At 40.0% G+C, this 13,953-nt stretch overlaps 1 protein-coding gene across 1 annotated transcript in view; it reads left to right on the plus strand.

Moving 5' to 3' along the window:
* celsr3 (cadherin, EGF LAG seven-pass G-type receptor 3) overlaps positions 1–13,953 on the plus strand; it is a 224,862-nt gene that overhangs the window by 199,905 nt on the left and 11,004 nt on the right. The window contains 5 exon segments of the mRNA XM_055165651.1: positions 2,107–2,281; positions 5,471–5,583; positions 6,961–7,040; positions 8,672–8,798; positions 12,066–12,185. Coding sequence (XP_055021626.1) covers positions 2,107–2,281; positions 5,471–5,583; positions 6,961–7,040; positions 8,672–8,798; positions 12,066–12,185 — 615 coding nt within the window.

Below are 13,953 nucleotides of genomic sequence, written 5' to 3' on the forward strand. Positions count from 1 at the left end.
TGAGCTGAGCTGATTTGAGTTGTGGAGTAGAATAAATAAACGTCATTCTGCCGTTTATTTGCTGCAGCTCGTACCTTTTTCTGATACTGTATATAAAAAAATTGTTTACTACTTTATTCCTCCTTTGTGACAGTGCCATAATGTAGATTCAGTATTATTGTTTAGCACAGTATTTCTCTGTAGCAATATATCATGCTTTTAAACTTGTTATCGTGACAGGCCTAGTAGTCACAGCTGCCCTGGGACAGACTGACAAAAGTGAGACTGCCAATCTGCGCCAGTGCTAAAAATGTTTGTTCTCACCCACACTGTTTTTTTTATTTTTTTTGTTTTTCTGGTGGAGAGTGAAATTTGTATTGCTTTGTCTGAAATGTTCCACTGTATGAGATGAATGTATCTATCTTTAATTTAGTAAATTATAGGTCTTTTTATTGCAAGAAATTAAGAATCTTTTGTCTCCATGAAGATCGCAACGTTTAATGTTATTTTCAAACCCTCCACTTAAATCCAATCCACTTTATTTATAGATCACATTTTATAAGCATGACAAAGTGCTGCACAGACAAATTAAGATAATAAAAGACAGTAAGTCATAATTAAATAACAAAAGTATATAGAAAGTGTTAAAATGCATAAAGCTAAAAAATTATAAAAGAATTAAATTAAATTAAATTAAAGTCACAGAGGACCACACAACTCACTTGGTGTTAAAAGCCAGAGAAGAAATGTGGGTCTTAAGACAAGACTTGAAACACAACACTGTGGGGGCAGAGTGTTTCAGAGTTTGGGGTCGGCTACAGAGAAAGTCCTGTCCCCGCTGTTTTTAAAGGTTGTATGGAGGATTTTTTTTTAGTTTCAAACTGTCAGTGAAAGATTATAATACCATTACAGAGACGCAGCAGCTTTGTAATTATGATGACCAAAAAAAAAAAAGAACGAAAATCTATCAACTGTGGACGTGTTGAGGCCAGATAAACATCAGCCAATAGAAAACGAGGCTCCCTCATTTTCTATTGGCTGTTAGGTTGTCAATCAAACTCCCTAGTATAACTGACTCGTCGGAGCGCGGGGATTACGTGGTTTACGCAGCGGTTCTTAGTGGCTTTTTCGAACTGTCGCTTCCTCGCATTTCGCACAAAGTTTGTCGCGACGGCGGACGAGAATCCACGACCGGTTCGCCGCAAAAGAAAGTCCGTTTTTGAGGTCGCTGAAAGACGAAGAGAAGTGGAAAAGTAGCAAAGCCAAACTGAGGTGATTCTTGGAGATCTCGTCCAGCGATGGCGCGACCGAAGCAGACGAAGGGTCTAAAAACTGACGCGTCGGTCGCTGAATTACTTCTAGACAGGAAACTTCAACAGTAATTCTGAATGCGCACAAGGACTGTCGCTGAGTTTCTCTTCCCTTAAAAAAAATCCTCTATACAACCTTTAAGTCTCGTTTTAGGCGCTACAAATTGGAGCTGGACCTTGGACACGCAGGGGTGTAAATCTGGATGAGGTCCGAGATGTAACGTGGGGCCAGTCCATTCAAAGCTTTAAAAACAAACAATAAAATCGAACAGGAAGCCAGCGCAAAGATGCAAGAATTGTTGTGATATGTTCCTGTTTTTTGGTTCTGTGCCGTAGAGTGCTGGACTAACTGCAGATGGGGTAGTGCTTTTTGAGAGATGATGAAATAAAAGTGTGCATGACCTGTTTGAAAAGATTAAAAGATAAAAAAATGGTCTGACTTTGGATAAAAGCCGCAGAAATAAAAACAAAATTTTAAGATGCCGTTTATCTGCTTATCAAATTTAAAATCACTGTCTTGGCTGGTGATATTTTACGGATCCCAAGTCGACGCGGGAGCTGCCAGATCCAAACAACATGACCTCAGTCTTTCCTTCATTCAGTTTAAAAAAGAAATTGAGCCATTCAAGCCTTGACGTCACTTAAACAGTCAATAAGGGATAAAAACTTACATAGTGCCTCTTTAAATCAATAATGCAATCTATAAGAACACAATATTTATGTCAGGTTTCACTCACAGTAGTTTCTCACTCTCATATAATAAAGACTGTGATCGTAGATTCTGTTTTTGTTGACCTCTGTTTCTTTTTCTCTCCAGTTCCTGTGCACAGTGGTGGCCATCTTGCTCCATTACTTCTTCATGTCGACGTTTGCCTGGATGTTTGTGGAGGGTCTGCACATCTACAGGATGCAAACTGAACAAAGAAACATCAACTACGGAGCCATGAGGTTCTACTACGCCATCGGCTGGGGAGTGCCGGCCATCATCACAGGTACAACAACATGTACAAACTGCTCTAATGTTCTAACTAGGGATGGGCATGATTAGTCGATTAATCGATAATTGATCATTAAGAATTTCATCGATTTCGTTCATTTTAATCGACAAACCGAATGTAGGTTGTTGTGTGTAGTGTGACCAAACAGGTCTGTACATGTGTCTCTGCACTCAGAAGGAGCGAGACACAAACAGTGGGTCAGTCTGCAGCGTACCGAAGCACAAATGTGTATTTAACGATGATTTGTACAAGAAATTCCACGCTTTCCGTTCCAGACAAGTGTGAGTCCATGTGCACAGTGTATAAAGCAGCACATATGTTTCAGTGTCCAGTGGGAAAAAGTTTTGCCAGGTGAGAGTCGCTCAATGTCGATGACGAGTCCCCACCTCCCTCCCCCCGTACGGTGTCCTGGTTTTGACAAACGCAGATATGGTCACACTAACCTGTATTCACCTGAGTCATGTCTTTTAATCTGACAGAAGTTGAACCACATCAGCGACACAAGAACTGTAGTTTTATCTTCGCTTAGTTTATGCAAATTAGCGATGTGGTTTTAAGTTTTGTTTCTGTGAGAGTTGTAAAACTGAATTAAACACATTATAATGTCAAACGGGCTGATGTGGCTCTAGAGTCGTTACGGTTTATATGTCGTAAAGTTGAATTTATTTATGCAGATTAGTAGTGCAGATAGTAATAATAATGATGATCATTTTAATATAAAAACATTACTGATTAATTGATAATCGATCGTTAATTCTTCTGACGATTGATTAAGAAAATTTCATTGAATGCCCATCCCTAGTTCTAACTGTTTTCATATAATTACATTTTTAACAGAAATATTACTTGTCCTTTTTATTTTATTTTATTTTATTTTATTTTTATGGTCCTTATAAGTCCTTTTTGCATTTAATGTATGAGTTGAGTCCTAATTAACTTTATTTGATATTATTTAAAAGTTAAACTGGTGCTCCCAGCTTTTCGGTTCTTGAATTGGTGTTGTATTTTTTTATTGGTTCTACATTGGAAGGTGCACTGCAGAGGTGGAGACTTGCAAGTCGTGACTTGGACTCGAATCAGAGCTCGAATCACTATTTTTAGGACTTGACACTTGACTTGATAAAATGGACTAAGACTTGGGACTCGGACTTGAGGCCCGTGACTTGAGAAGACTTGATGTTTCTTCTAAAAAAATATATGTTTTTAGAAAATGCTCTTTACAGTTGATAAATGTGGTGCTTAATTTTACTGAAGCAAACTGAAACATGCCCCTCCCACTTCTGTTTGTTACTTTGGGTGAAACTGAAGTACTGTGAGATTATATCCTCAAAAGTACTACAGTATAATATACAGTACAATACAGTAAAACAGAGGGAACTACATAGAAAATGATCCTTCCATTTCAGTGCAGGTAAAATAACTGTTATTTAACACTTTTAAATCAGATTTCTTTCTGTTCTGACCGTTCACACTAAGATCTTGTCAAGATATTTAAAAAGGAAAAATTGGCATTCCTACATTCTTACATAAATATGTTAATAGTTGTTTTGTTTTTTTCAGACCAAGGGTTTCGACTGCTCAGACTGGTACAATTTAGTTTAACAGTCATATTTATTGCAAAAATCTAACCTAAATTTTGGTTTAAAGACTTGAAATGACTTAAAGCTCAAAGCAGACGACTTGGACTTGACTTGGGCTTGACTTGGGCTTGACTTGGACTCGTGGGCCACTGACTTGAGACTCGACTTGGACTTGCCTGTCTTTGCCTTGGGACTTGACTCGGACTTGAGGTCAAAGACTTGAGATTTACTTGAGACTTGCAAAACAACGACTTGGTCCCACTTCTGGTGCACTGCGTGACATTTCTGATAGACGGTTTTATTCAGAATTAGCTTTTTGTGTATTGCTCAAAATGTATTAAAACATACGATCTAAGTGTTTATTTTATTTTTTTGAACATGAGTTGAGAAGATAAGAAGCATTTAGTTTGATCTGAGTAAATGTGAGCGAGGTTGCCTGTCCACAGATCTGACCTGTAACTCTCTGTGCAGGTTGAGTTAGATAGTTTTAAAGCCATATTGTGGAACATTTGCCAAAGCTCTTTTCACCCTCTTTGTTGTGTTACAAGTGTCATAGACTGAACTGAACATAAATATGTAACGTTGGCAACGCGGCTCCCCCTTTTTTCCCCGTTTAAACCTGTTTGGAGCAGATTTATACTGTAGTAATCTATATGATGTGTCCCTTCTCTCCGTGCTGACATTCCCCCCCTGCAGACAGTGGTATAAATTGCCTGTGTGAGATATTAAATGTCAGTTAAACCCGGAGTCTTATCTCCAGACACACATACACGGGGGCTGAGGCCTTTATTAAATATATATAGACCCTTGGACCAGAGCAGCTGTTGGATTCACACGTAAAGGGATTTTTAGTCCAAACCTGTAGCTCTAAAATTATTCAAATATTTTAGTTTGATTTGTATGATTTGTCAGAGATTGAACAAATGCTGAGAATTTGTACTCAAGTAAAAATATTGTTGCATGGCTAGAATCAATTACAACACAGGTGTCAAACATAAGGCCCGGGGACCAGATCCGGCCCCCCAAGACATTTAATGTGGCCCTTGGGTGATTTTCTACTAAGATATTTTAATTCTATTTTCTATTAAAATCTTGTTAATTTTCTGTGGTGTTTATCACAGCAGCGTCTCCAGCGTCTCTGTACGTGGCCCCTCCCACCAGAGCAGCACAAATGAAGACTTGTCTCTTTCCAAACGCTCTTAAAGGACGATCGTTTTGACTGTTGACCGTGACACCCTCATCAGAAAAATGTCCAACATGAGAAAAGTGGAGCCGAGTGCAGGATTTTTACAAGAAAAATTGACTTATTCCTATTTACAAACAAGTTCATGTTAAAATATTGTGTTGAAATTCGAATTTTTTCTTAAAGTTTCAGATTGTTCATAATATTATAATAAGAAAGAATTCATCAATTAAAAAATATTTCTGTAATAGATTTGCGTTTCTCTGCACAAATATTTGAACTTATTGTTATTTTTGGAGTTTATATGACATGAGTTTTCTGATCCGGCCCCTTTGAGATCAAAGTAGGTTGGATACGGCCCCCGGACCAAAATGAGTTTGACACCCCTGAATTACAAGTGTGTTTTGTGTGTGTTTGCAGGTCTGTCCGTGGGGCTGGACCCTGAGGGCTATGGGAACCCGGACTTCTGTTGGGTCTCCATCTACGACAAACTCATCTGGAGCTTCGCCGGACCCATCGCCATCGTCATCCTGGTAAACGCGACTGACTCTGATTCACAACACTACCACCGTGCAGATTTTTTAACCATACTGCAACAATATTCACTCATCTTTAGTTTACTTAGTCGTGTTTTGATTGATTAAACATGTTTGAGTAATCCTCTGTGATCCTGCATTTGAGGTTTGAGTGCTCAGGTAATTCCTGTTTTCACCCACCCCCCATCTCAAGCATTGATTATTAAAATGAACATGTGGGGTTCTTAAATGTCACGTAGTCACTAATAAAACATGCGCAATTAAACCATTTTAAATCAATATTGCTGTTTTACAGTGAACAAAATGTAATGTTCTACCTGTGTTAAAATTTTAAAGCTCTTTAATATTTGAGTAATACTATAAACGTCTCTGCCCTGTGGTTGTAAGTGTCCTTCATCAGGACCTCCTCTGCTGTGGCTTGAGGACAGGGTTCTCCAAATTTTTTCCTCTGATGAGCTATCTTCACGAAATGAAAATGTCAAAGAGCTACTCATTTTAGCGGTTGTAAGAAATTGAAAACGTAGAGGAGCAATACTGAGCTTTAGGCGGGGTACAGTTAGCTGCCTATTAAAGGTTGTATAGAGGATTTTTTTAAGGGAAGAGAAACTCAGCGACAGTCCTTGTGCGCATTCAGAATTACTGTTGAAGTTTCCTGTCTAGAAGTAATTCAGCGACCGACGCGTCAGTTTTTAGACCCTTCGTCTGCTTCGGTCGTGCCATCGCTGGACGAGATCTCCAAGAATCACCTCAGTTTGTCTTTGCTCCTTTTCCTCTTCTCTTCTTCTTTCAGCGACCTCAAAAACGGATTTTCTTTTGCGGCGGATTCTCGTCCGCCATCGCGACAAACACAAACTTTGTGCGAAATACGACGAAGCGACAGTTCGAAAAAGCCTCTAAGAACCGCTGCATAAACCACGTAATCCCCGCGCTCCGACGAGTCAGTTATACTAGGGAATTTGATTGACAACCTAACAGCCAATAGAAAATGAGGGAGCCTCGTTTTCTATTGGCTGATGTTTATCTGGCCTCAACACGTCCACAGTTTATAGATTTTCGTTCTTTTATTTTTTTGGTCATCATAATTACAAAGCTGCTGTGTCTCTGTAATGGTATTTTAATCTTTCACTGACAGTTTGAAACAAAAAAAAATCCTCCATACAACCTTTAAACATAAACCATTATCCATTTATTAGTGCACAATTTAGGAATCAAAATTACACATTTACAGTGGAAATAAGTCTGATTTTAGTTATTAAGCACTTGGAAGGGGGTGGAGAGCTACATGGAGCTCCTGAGCTACAGGTTGGAGATCCTGCTTTAGGACATGTCGGGTCTGATATTCTCTCATCGTCTGTATGTTGATGTGTTCTACAGAAAAATGGAGCCATCTTCATGATCGTCGCCAAGATGTCCTGTAACTCCAGTCAGAAGGAGACCAAGAAACAGCCAGTCATGTGAGTACAACAACTATACACTGACTGTGGAGTTTATTATAATACAGAAAATATATATTTTTAAAGTCAAAATTTCTATTGTTATGTTCAACTGTCAAACAATTAACATATGGGCCCAGTCAAGCAGAAGTAAACAGCAAGGCCAAAAATTCAAGTTAATGCATCTGATATAAAAATGTATTGAACAGATACATATGTACTCTAGTTTATGAAACTGTTGACCTTTTTTCTGTACCATTTTTGGTTCTAAAGTTACATATGTTTTAAACAGACCATGTATGAAACATGGAACAAAAATAATTTCCCAAACTTCCCAAAACAGACCTGCAAATCATGTAAATAAATGGATGTATTTCATCATATCTTGTGTTATTCCATCTTTGAACTGTTGATGAAGGTACATGATTTTTTTTTTTTAAATGTATTTAAAATGATAAAAATTTGCTTGGAAGGACTGACATATTTTATAGAAATAGTTTCCTTTCATTTTGAAGTAATATTAAAGTATTCGGAAGAAAAAACGCTGACAAATTATGTAAAATCCTGCACCTTCTACTTGTTTGCACATTTTTTCCCTCCGTTACTTTTCCCTCCGTTACCATGACCTTTCTTAATAAAAAATCTCATGACTCAAAAAGTAAGAGGTTTTTCAACCTAATCTTGTACCATATGGTAGAAAACTATATGAAGCAAATATTCAAACCAGTTTGTTAAGGATATGTAAGTGAGAACCAAGAGTTATCACTGTTTGGATTTATTGCCCAAAAAGTGCTGCATATTTCATTCCCTCTGTTACCAACATGAGTTTTTAAATTTTTTGTCAACAATTTGAAAGAATATCACAGGTTTAACTTTACCCTGTTGGAGTGTAACTCTTTCCTACATTCTGATACTTTACTTATTTCAATAGTCCCTCTAGTTTCTGAATAAGAGACATTTGAATGTAAAAAATCTGCCCCTGTTTCCCTCCGTTACCACTTGACCAGACCCAATATATGAATAATTAATCATTCTAAAAACGAACAATATAATGCTTCAATATCAGTAACTTTCTGTAAGAACCACTGTAAAGCAGTTAAGCTATTAAAATTAAAATATATATCTTGCAAAACATGAAGGAATCGTGTGACTAAAACTCAGTAATACAGCCTAAATATAGCCGACTTATTGTGTTTCCAAGTAGAGCAGCTGAAGCAGGTGTATCACTGTTCTCTTAGATCTCTGTCCACGTGTCCTTGTGTCTCTCCTCTGATCGCTCACTCATGCTGTAAAAACAATGACATTTTGAACTGGACCAAACCCAAAGACCTGACTGGTTTTGGCTCAAAGTCCCCTCAGATCTTCGTGTCCCGTTGAGCATCACCAGCTGTCAGTGATGAGAAGAATACCTTTAAAATGTATTTAGTTACACAATAGTGAACACCTTCTTTCACATGTTCATGTTCAGTTACACGGTCCATTTGGTTCTCAATCGACCTACCTGGATAAATAAAGGTTAAATCAAAACTTTTAATTAGTAGTGTATGTTGTAAACTTCAGTGATATTGTGTATTTTCAGTATCATAGAAAAGACTTGTTGTACTTTCTTCAGTCAATATTTGAATCTAAAACGGTACATTTTCTCCTTTCAGAGCTACGATCCGCAGTTCTTTCCTGCTTCTGCTCGTGGCCTCCTCCACCTGGTTCTGTGGGCTCATGGCCGTCAACAACAGTGTCCTGGCTTTTTACTACATCTTCAACATCCTCTGCCTCCTCCAGGTGACTGCTCCCTACAACTCTACGCTTGGTTTAATCCTGATCTGGTTTAGTCCTGGTTTCATCCTAATTTAGACCTGGTTTAGTCCTGGTTTAGTCCTGGTTTAGTCCTGGTTTAGGCCTGGTTTAGTCCTGGTTTAGTCCTGGCTTAGTCCTGGTTTAGTCCTGGCTTAGTCCTGGTTTAGTCCTGTCTTAGACCTGTCTTAGACCTGGCTTAGACATGGTTTAGTCCTGGCTTAGTCCTGGCTTAGTCCTGGTTTAGTCCTGGCTTACACCTGGCTTAGACATGGTTTAGTCCTGGTTTAGACCTGGCTTAGACCTGGCTTAGACCTGGTTTAGACATGGTTTAGTCCTGGTTTAGATCTGGCTTAGACATGATTTAGTCCTGGTTTAGTCCTGGTTTAGTCCTGGTTTAGACATGGTTTAGTCCTCTTAGTCCTGGCTTAGTCCTGGTTTAGTGGTTTAGTCCTGGTTTAGTCCTGGTTGTTTAGACCTGGCTTAGACATGGTTTAGTCCTTTAGACCTGGCTTAGACCTGGTTTAGACATGGTTTAGTCCTGGTTTAGACCTGGCTTAGACCTGGTTTAGTCCTGGTTTAGTCCTGGTTTATGGTTAGTCCTGGTTTAGTCCTGGTTTAGTCCTGGTTTAGTCCTGGTTTAGTCCTGGTTTAGTCCTGGTCTGTTTAGTCCTGGTTTAGTCCTGGTTAGTCCTGGTTTAGTCCTGGTTTAGTCCTGGTTTAGTCCTGGTGTAGTCTGTTTTAGTCCTGGTTTAGTCCTGGTTTAGTCCTGTAGTTTAGTCCTGGTTTAGTCCTGGTGTAGTCCTGGTTTAGTCCTGGTGTTAGTCCTGTTTAGTCCTGGTGTAGTCCTGGTTTAGTCCTGGTGTAGTCCTGGTTTAGTCCTGGTTTAGTCCTGGTTGTAGTCCTGGTGTAGTCCTGGTTTAGTCCTGGTTTAGTCCTGGTGTAGTCCTGGTTTAGTCCTGGTTTAGTCCTGGTTTAGTCCTGGTTTAGTCCTGGTTTAGTCCTGGTTAGTCCTGGTTTAGTCCTGGTTTAGTCCTGGTGTAGTCCTGGTTTAGTCCTGGTTTAGTCCTGGTTTAGTCCTGGTTTAGTTTAGTCCTGGTTTAGTCCTGGTGTTTAGTCCTGGTGTAGTCCTGGTTTAGTCCTGGTTTAGTCCTGGTTTAGTCCTGGTGTTTAGTCCTGGTTTAGTCCTGGTTTAGTCCTGGTTAGTCCTGGTTTAGTCCTGGTTTAGTTTAGTCCTGGTGTTTAGTCCTGGTTTAGTCCTGGTTTAGTCCTGGTTTAGTCCTGGTGTAGTCCTGGTTTAGTCCTGGTGTAGTCCTGGTTTAGTCCTGGTTTAGTCCTGGTTTAGTCCTGTGTTTAGTCCTGGTTTAGTCCTGGTTTAGTCCTGGTTTAGTCCTGGTTTAGTCCTGGTTTAGTCCTGGTTTAGTCCTGGTGTAGTCCTGGTTTAGTCCTGGTTTAGTCCTGGTGTAGTCCTGGTTTAGTCCTGGTTTAGTCCTGGTTTAGTTTAGTCCTGGTGTAGTCCTGGTTTAGTCCTGGTTTAGTCCTGGGTTTAGTCCTGGTTTAGTCCTGGTTTAGTCCTGGTTTAGTCCTGGTTTAGTCCTGGTTTTAGTCCTGTGTAGTCCTGGTTTAGTCCTGTTTAGTCCTGGTTAGTCCTGGTTTAGTCCTGGTTTAGTCCTGGTTTAGTCCTGGTTTAGTTAGTCCTGGTTTAGTCCTGGTTTAGTCCTGGTTTAGTCCTGGTTTAGTCCTGGTTTAGTCCTGGTTAGTCCTGGTTTAGTCCTGGTTTAGTCCTGGTTTAGTCCTGGTTTAGTCCTGGTTTAGTCCTGGTTTAGTCCTGGTTAGTCCTGGTTTAGTCCTGGTTTAGTCCTGGTTTAGTCCTGGTTAGTCCTGGTTTAGTAGTCCTGGTTTAGTCCTGGTTTAGTCCTGTAGTCCTGTTTAGTCCTGGTTTAGTCCTGGTTTAGTCCTGTGTTTAGTCCTGGTTTAGTCCTGGTTTAGTCCTGGTTTAGTCCTGGTGTAGTCCTGGTTTAGTCCTGGTTTAGTCCTGGTTTAGTCCTGGTTTAGTCCTGGTTTAGTCCTGGTTTAGTCCTGGTTTAGTCCTGGTTTTAGTCCTGGTTAGTCCTGGTTTAGTCCTGGTTTAGTCCTGGTTAGTCCTGGTGTAGTCCTGGTGTAGTCCTGGTTTAGTCCTGGTTTAGTCTGGTTTAGTCCTGGTGTAGTCCTGGTGGTTTAGTCCTGGTTTAGTCCTGGTGTAGTCCTGGTTTAGTCCTGGTTTAGTCCTGGTGTAGTCCTGGTTTAGTCCTGGTTTAGTCCTGGTTTAGTCCTGGTTTAGTCCTGGTGTAGTCCTGGTTTAGTCCTGGTTTAGTCCTGGTGTAGTCCTGGTGTAGTCCTGTTAGTCCTGGTTTAGTCCTGGTTTAGTCCTGTAGTCCTGGTTTAGTCCTGGTTTAGTCCTGGTTAGTCCTGGTCTGTTTAGTCCTGGTTTAGTCCTGGTTTAGTCCTGGTTAGTCCTGGTGTAGTCCTGGTTTAGTCCTGGTTTATAGTCCTGGTTTAGTCCTGGTGTAGTCCTGGTTTAGTCCTGGTTTAGTCCTGGTTTAGTCCTTGTTTAGTCCTGGTTTAGTCCTGGTTTAGTCCTGGTTTAGTCCTGGTGTAGTCCTGGTTTAGTCCTGGTTTTAGTCCTGGTTTAGTCCTGGTTTAGTCCTGGTTTAGTCCTGGTTTAGTCCTGGTGTAGTCCTGGTTTAGTCCTGGTTTAGTCCTGGTGTTTAGTCCTGGTTTAGTCCTGGTTTAGTCCTGGTTTAGTCCTGGTTTAGTCCTGGTTTAGTCCTGTAGTCCTGGTTAGTCCTGGTTTAGTCCTGGTGTAGTCCTGGTGTAGTCCTGGTTTAGTCCTGGTTTAGTCCTGGTTTAGTCCTGGTGTAGTCCTGGTTTAGTCCTGGTGTAGTCCTGTTTAGTCCTGTTTAGTCCTGGTTTAGTCCTGGTTTAGTCCTGGTGTAGTCCTGGTTTAGTCCTGGTTTAGTCCTGGTTTAGTCCTGGTTTAGTCCTAGTCCTGGTTTAGTCCTGGTTAGTCCTGGTTTAGTCCTGGTTTAGTCCTGGTTTAGTCCTGGTGTAGTCCTGTTAGTCCTGGTTTAGTCCTGGTGTAGTCCTGGTTTAGTCCTGGTTTAGTCCTGGTTTAGTCCTGGTTTAGTTCTGGTTTAGTCCTGGTTTAGTCCTGGTTTAGTCCTGGTTTAGTCCTGTTTGTGGTTGTAACCCGTGTCCTCTGTGTTGTTGTTCCAGGGCGTGTCTGTGCTCCTGATCTTCACGGTGTTTAACGCAGAGGTGCAGGAGGCCTGGAGAGCCGTGTGTTTGGGGAAGAAGGCTCCAGGAGAGGAACCAGCCCGACCGCCACAAAACACAGTGAGAATATAAGTTATATTTTATCTATATATTTACTAATTTATACAGGGCTTTATTTTATTCATCCACACCACAGTCTTGATGGTGACGTCTGTAGCCCCTTTGACCAAAGAGCCACTTCCTTATTCCAAATTAAAAACCATATTGTTTTATCAAGCATTTCACAACTGTAAGAAAGTACTTCTTCATTACTGGACAATAAAAAGTTTTTTTTAATTAGATGTAGACAGCTCACAGTGGACATATTGATCTCAAGAGGTTCTTATACAATGAATTTTGGCCCATATTATTAGCCTAATTCATCAGCCGGATTCACTTCATAGAGACTGTCTGACCTCGCAGCGTTAGGATTCGTTCGCTCGATGGTAGGCAGTAGTACTTTATTTTTTATTTAACCAATCACTGCTACAGTGATTGCTAGAACAAACCACTACAATTTAAAAGGAACCTACATGTTTAAAAAACCCAGATTCAGAACCAAGGTTATGGAGCGAAGCGTCGCTGTGAAAGGAGTGAACTTATGGAATAGTCTTGACAAAGAAATAAAAGAATCAAGTACAGTGACGACATTTAAAAAACATATAAAATCGAATGCACTGTGTCTGTATGAAAAAGAAAACTAAGTTGTGTATAATAATGAAGATTTACTGTTTGCAATTGATCAGTAAAAAAAAGGAAAAGGAAAAGTGGGCAAATAACATAAGATTTTTTCTTCTTTCTGCTCCTTTTCATTCATTTCTTGTGTGTTTGATGTTGTGACACTGTCGATGTCTTTTTATGCTTTATGAATGAAATAAATAAATAAATAAAATAATAATAAAATAATAATAATTTGGTAGTCACGTATGTAATGTACCGCTAACAGGGGTAACTGGTATATTAAGCTTTTCCCAAATCCCGTAGGAAGAAGGGACAATAACATCTTTCCCCTTGATAAAATTCACCAAACATTCTCTTTGTTCCGGCTTTAAATCCTCGATCTCGGAATCGTTGCCAACACAGAATATATGGCTCTTCGCTGACTGGCTGGTGCCCGAACTCACACTTCAGGAGTTTTTGTGAACCGTCTAGTGCAGGGGTGTCCAAACTTTTTTCATAAAGGGCCACATATGTAAACACAGATGAAGCAGAGGCCGATCGAGGGCCACAGACTGATGCTCAATACAGTGAATAATTGAAATACGTGCATGTTTAACGCATTAGAATGAACCATCAGTCTTTATTCATGCTAAGATCCTCAAAATCACACACTAAATATTCAATATTCAGCTTTATCAAGGCAGATTTTCAAAAAACTTGCAGTAAAAAAATATTTCTTAAATTGATGCAAGGTCATTTGGGCCAATTCACCTGGAAGTCTGAGGGCCAAGAAAAATTTGTCTGAGGGTCGCATTTGGCCCCCGGGCCATAGTTTGGACATGCCTGGTCTAGTGTATTCCGATTCCTGACCTAAACTGAGGCACTAGGTGGCACTAGCCTGACTACCATTTTACTCCATATTCTGATCTATTTTATAAAGTTTTTTCCTCATCAAAAACAAACCTGGAGCTGTGTTTTGTTTCATTCGCACAAATCCTGCATATTTAGGCTGAATTCTTTCCTCAGACAGAAAACACTGTTCCACTTTGCGTTGTCATTGTGTTTTTAAACTCCCTACACCTTCACTAGAATCATTTGGATGATTTTAGCCCCAGAATTGCCAGAATCTCCACTGAAGTGAAGATAAAAGGAGCTGTTCACTTGAAAACTACCATTTAATTTTGAGCTT

Source organism: Boleophthalmus pectinirostris, unplaced genomic scaffold, assembly GCF_026225935.1.
Source record: "Boleophthalmus pectinirostris isolate CB_2022bp ecotype Guang Dong unplaced genomic scaffold, ASM2622593v1 HiC_scaffold_8, whole genome shotgun sequence".
NCBI lineage: Eukaryota > Metazoa > Chordata > Actinopteri > Gobiiformes > Gobiidae > Boleophthalmus > Boleophthalmus pectinirostris.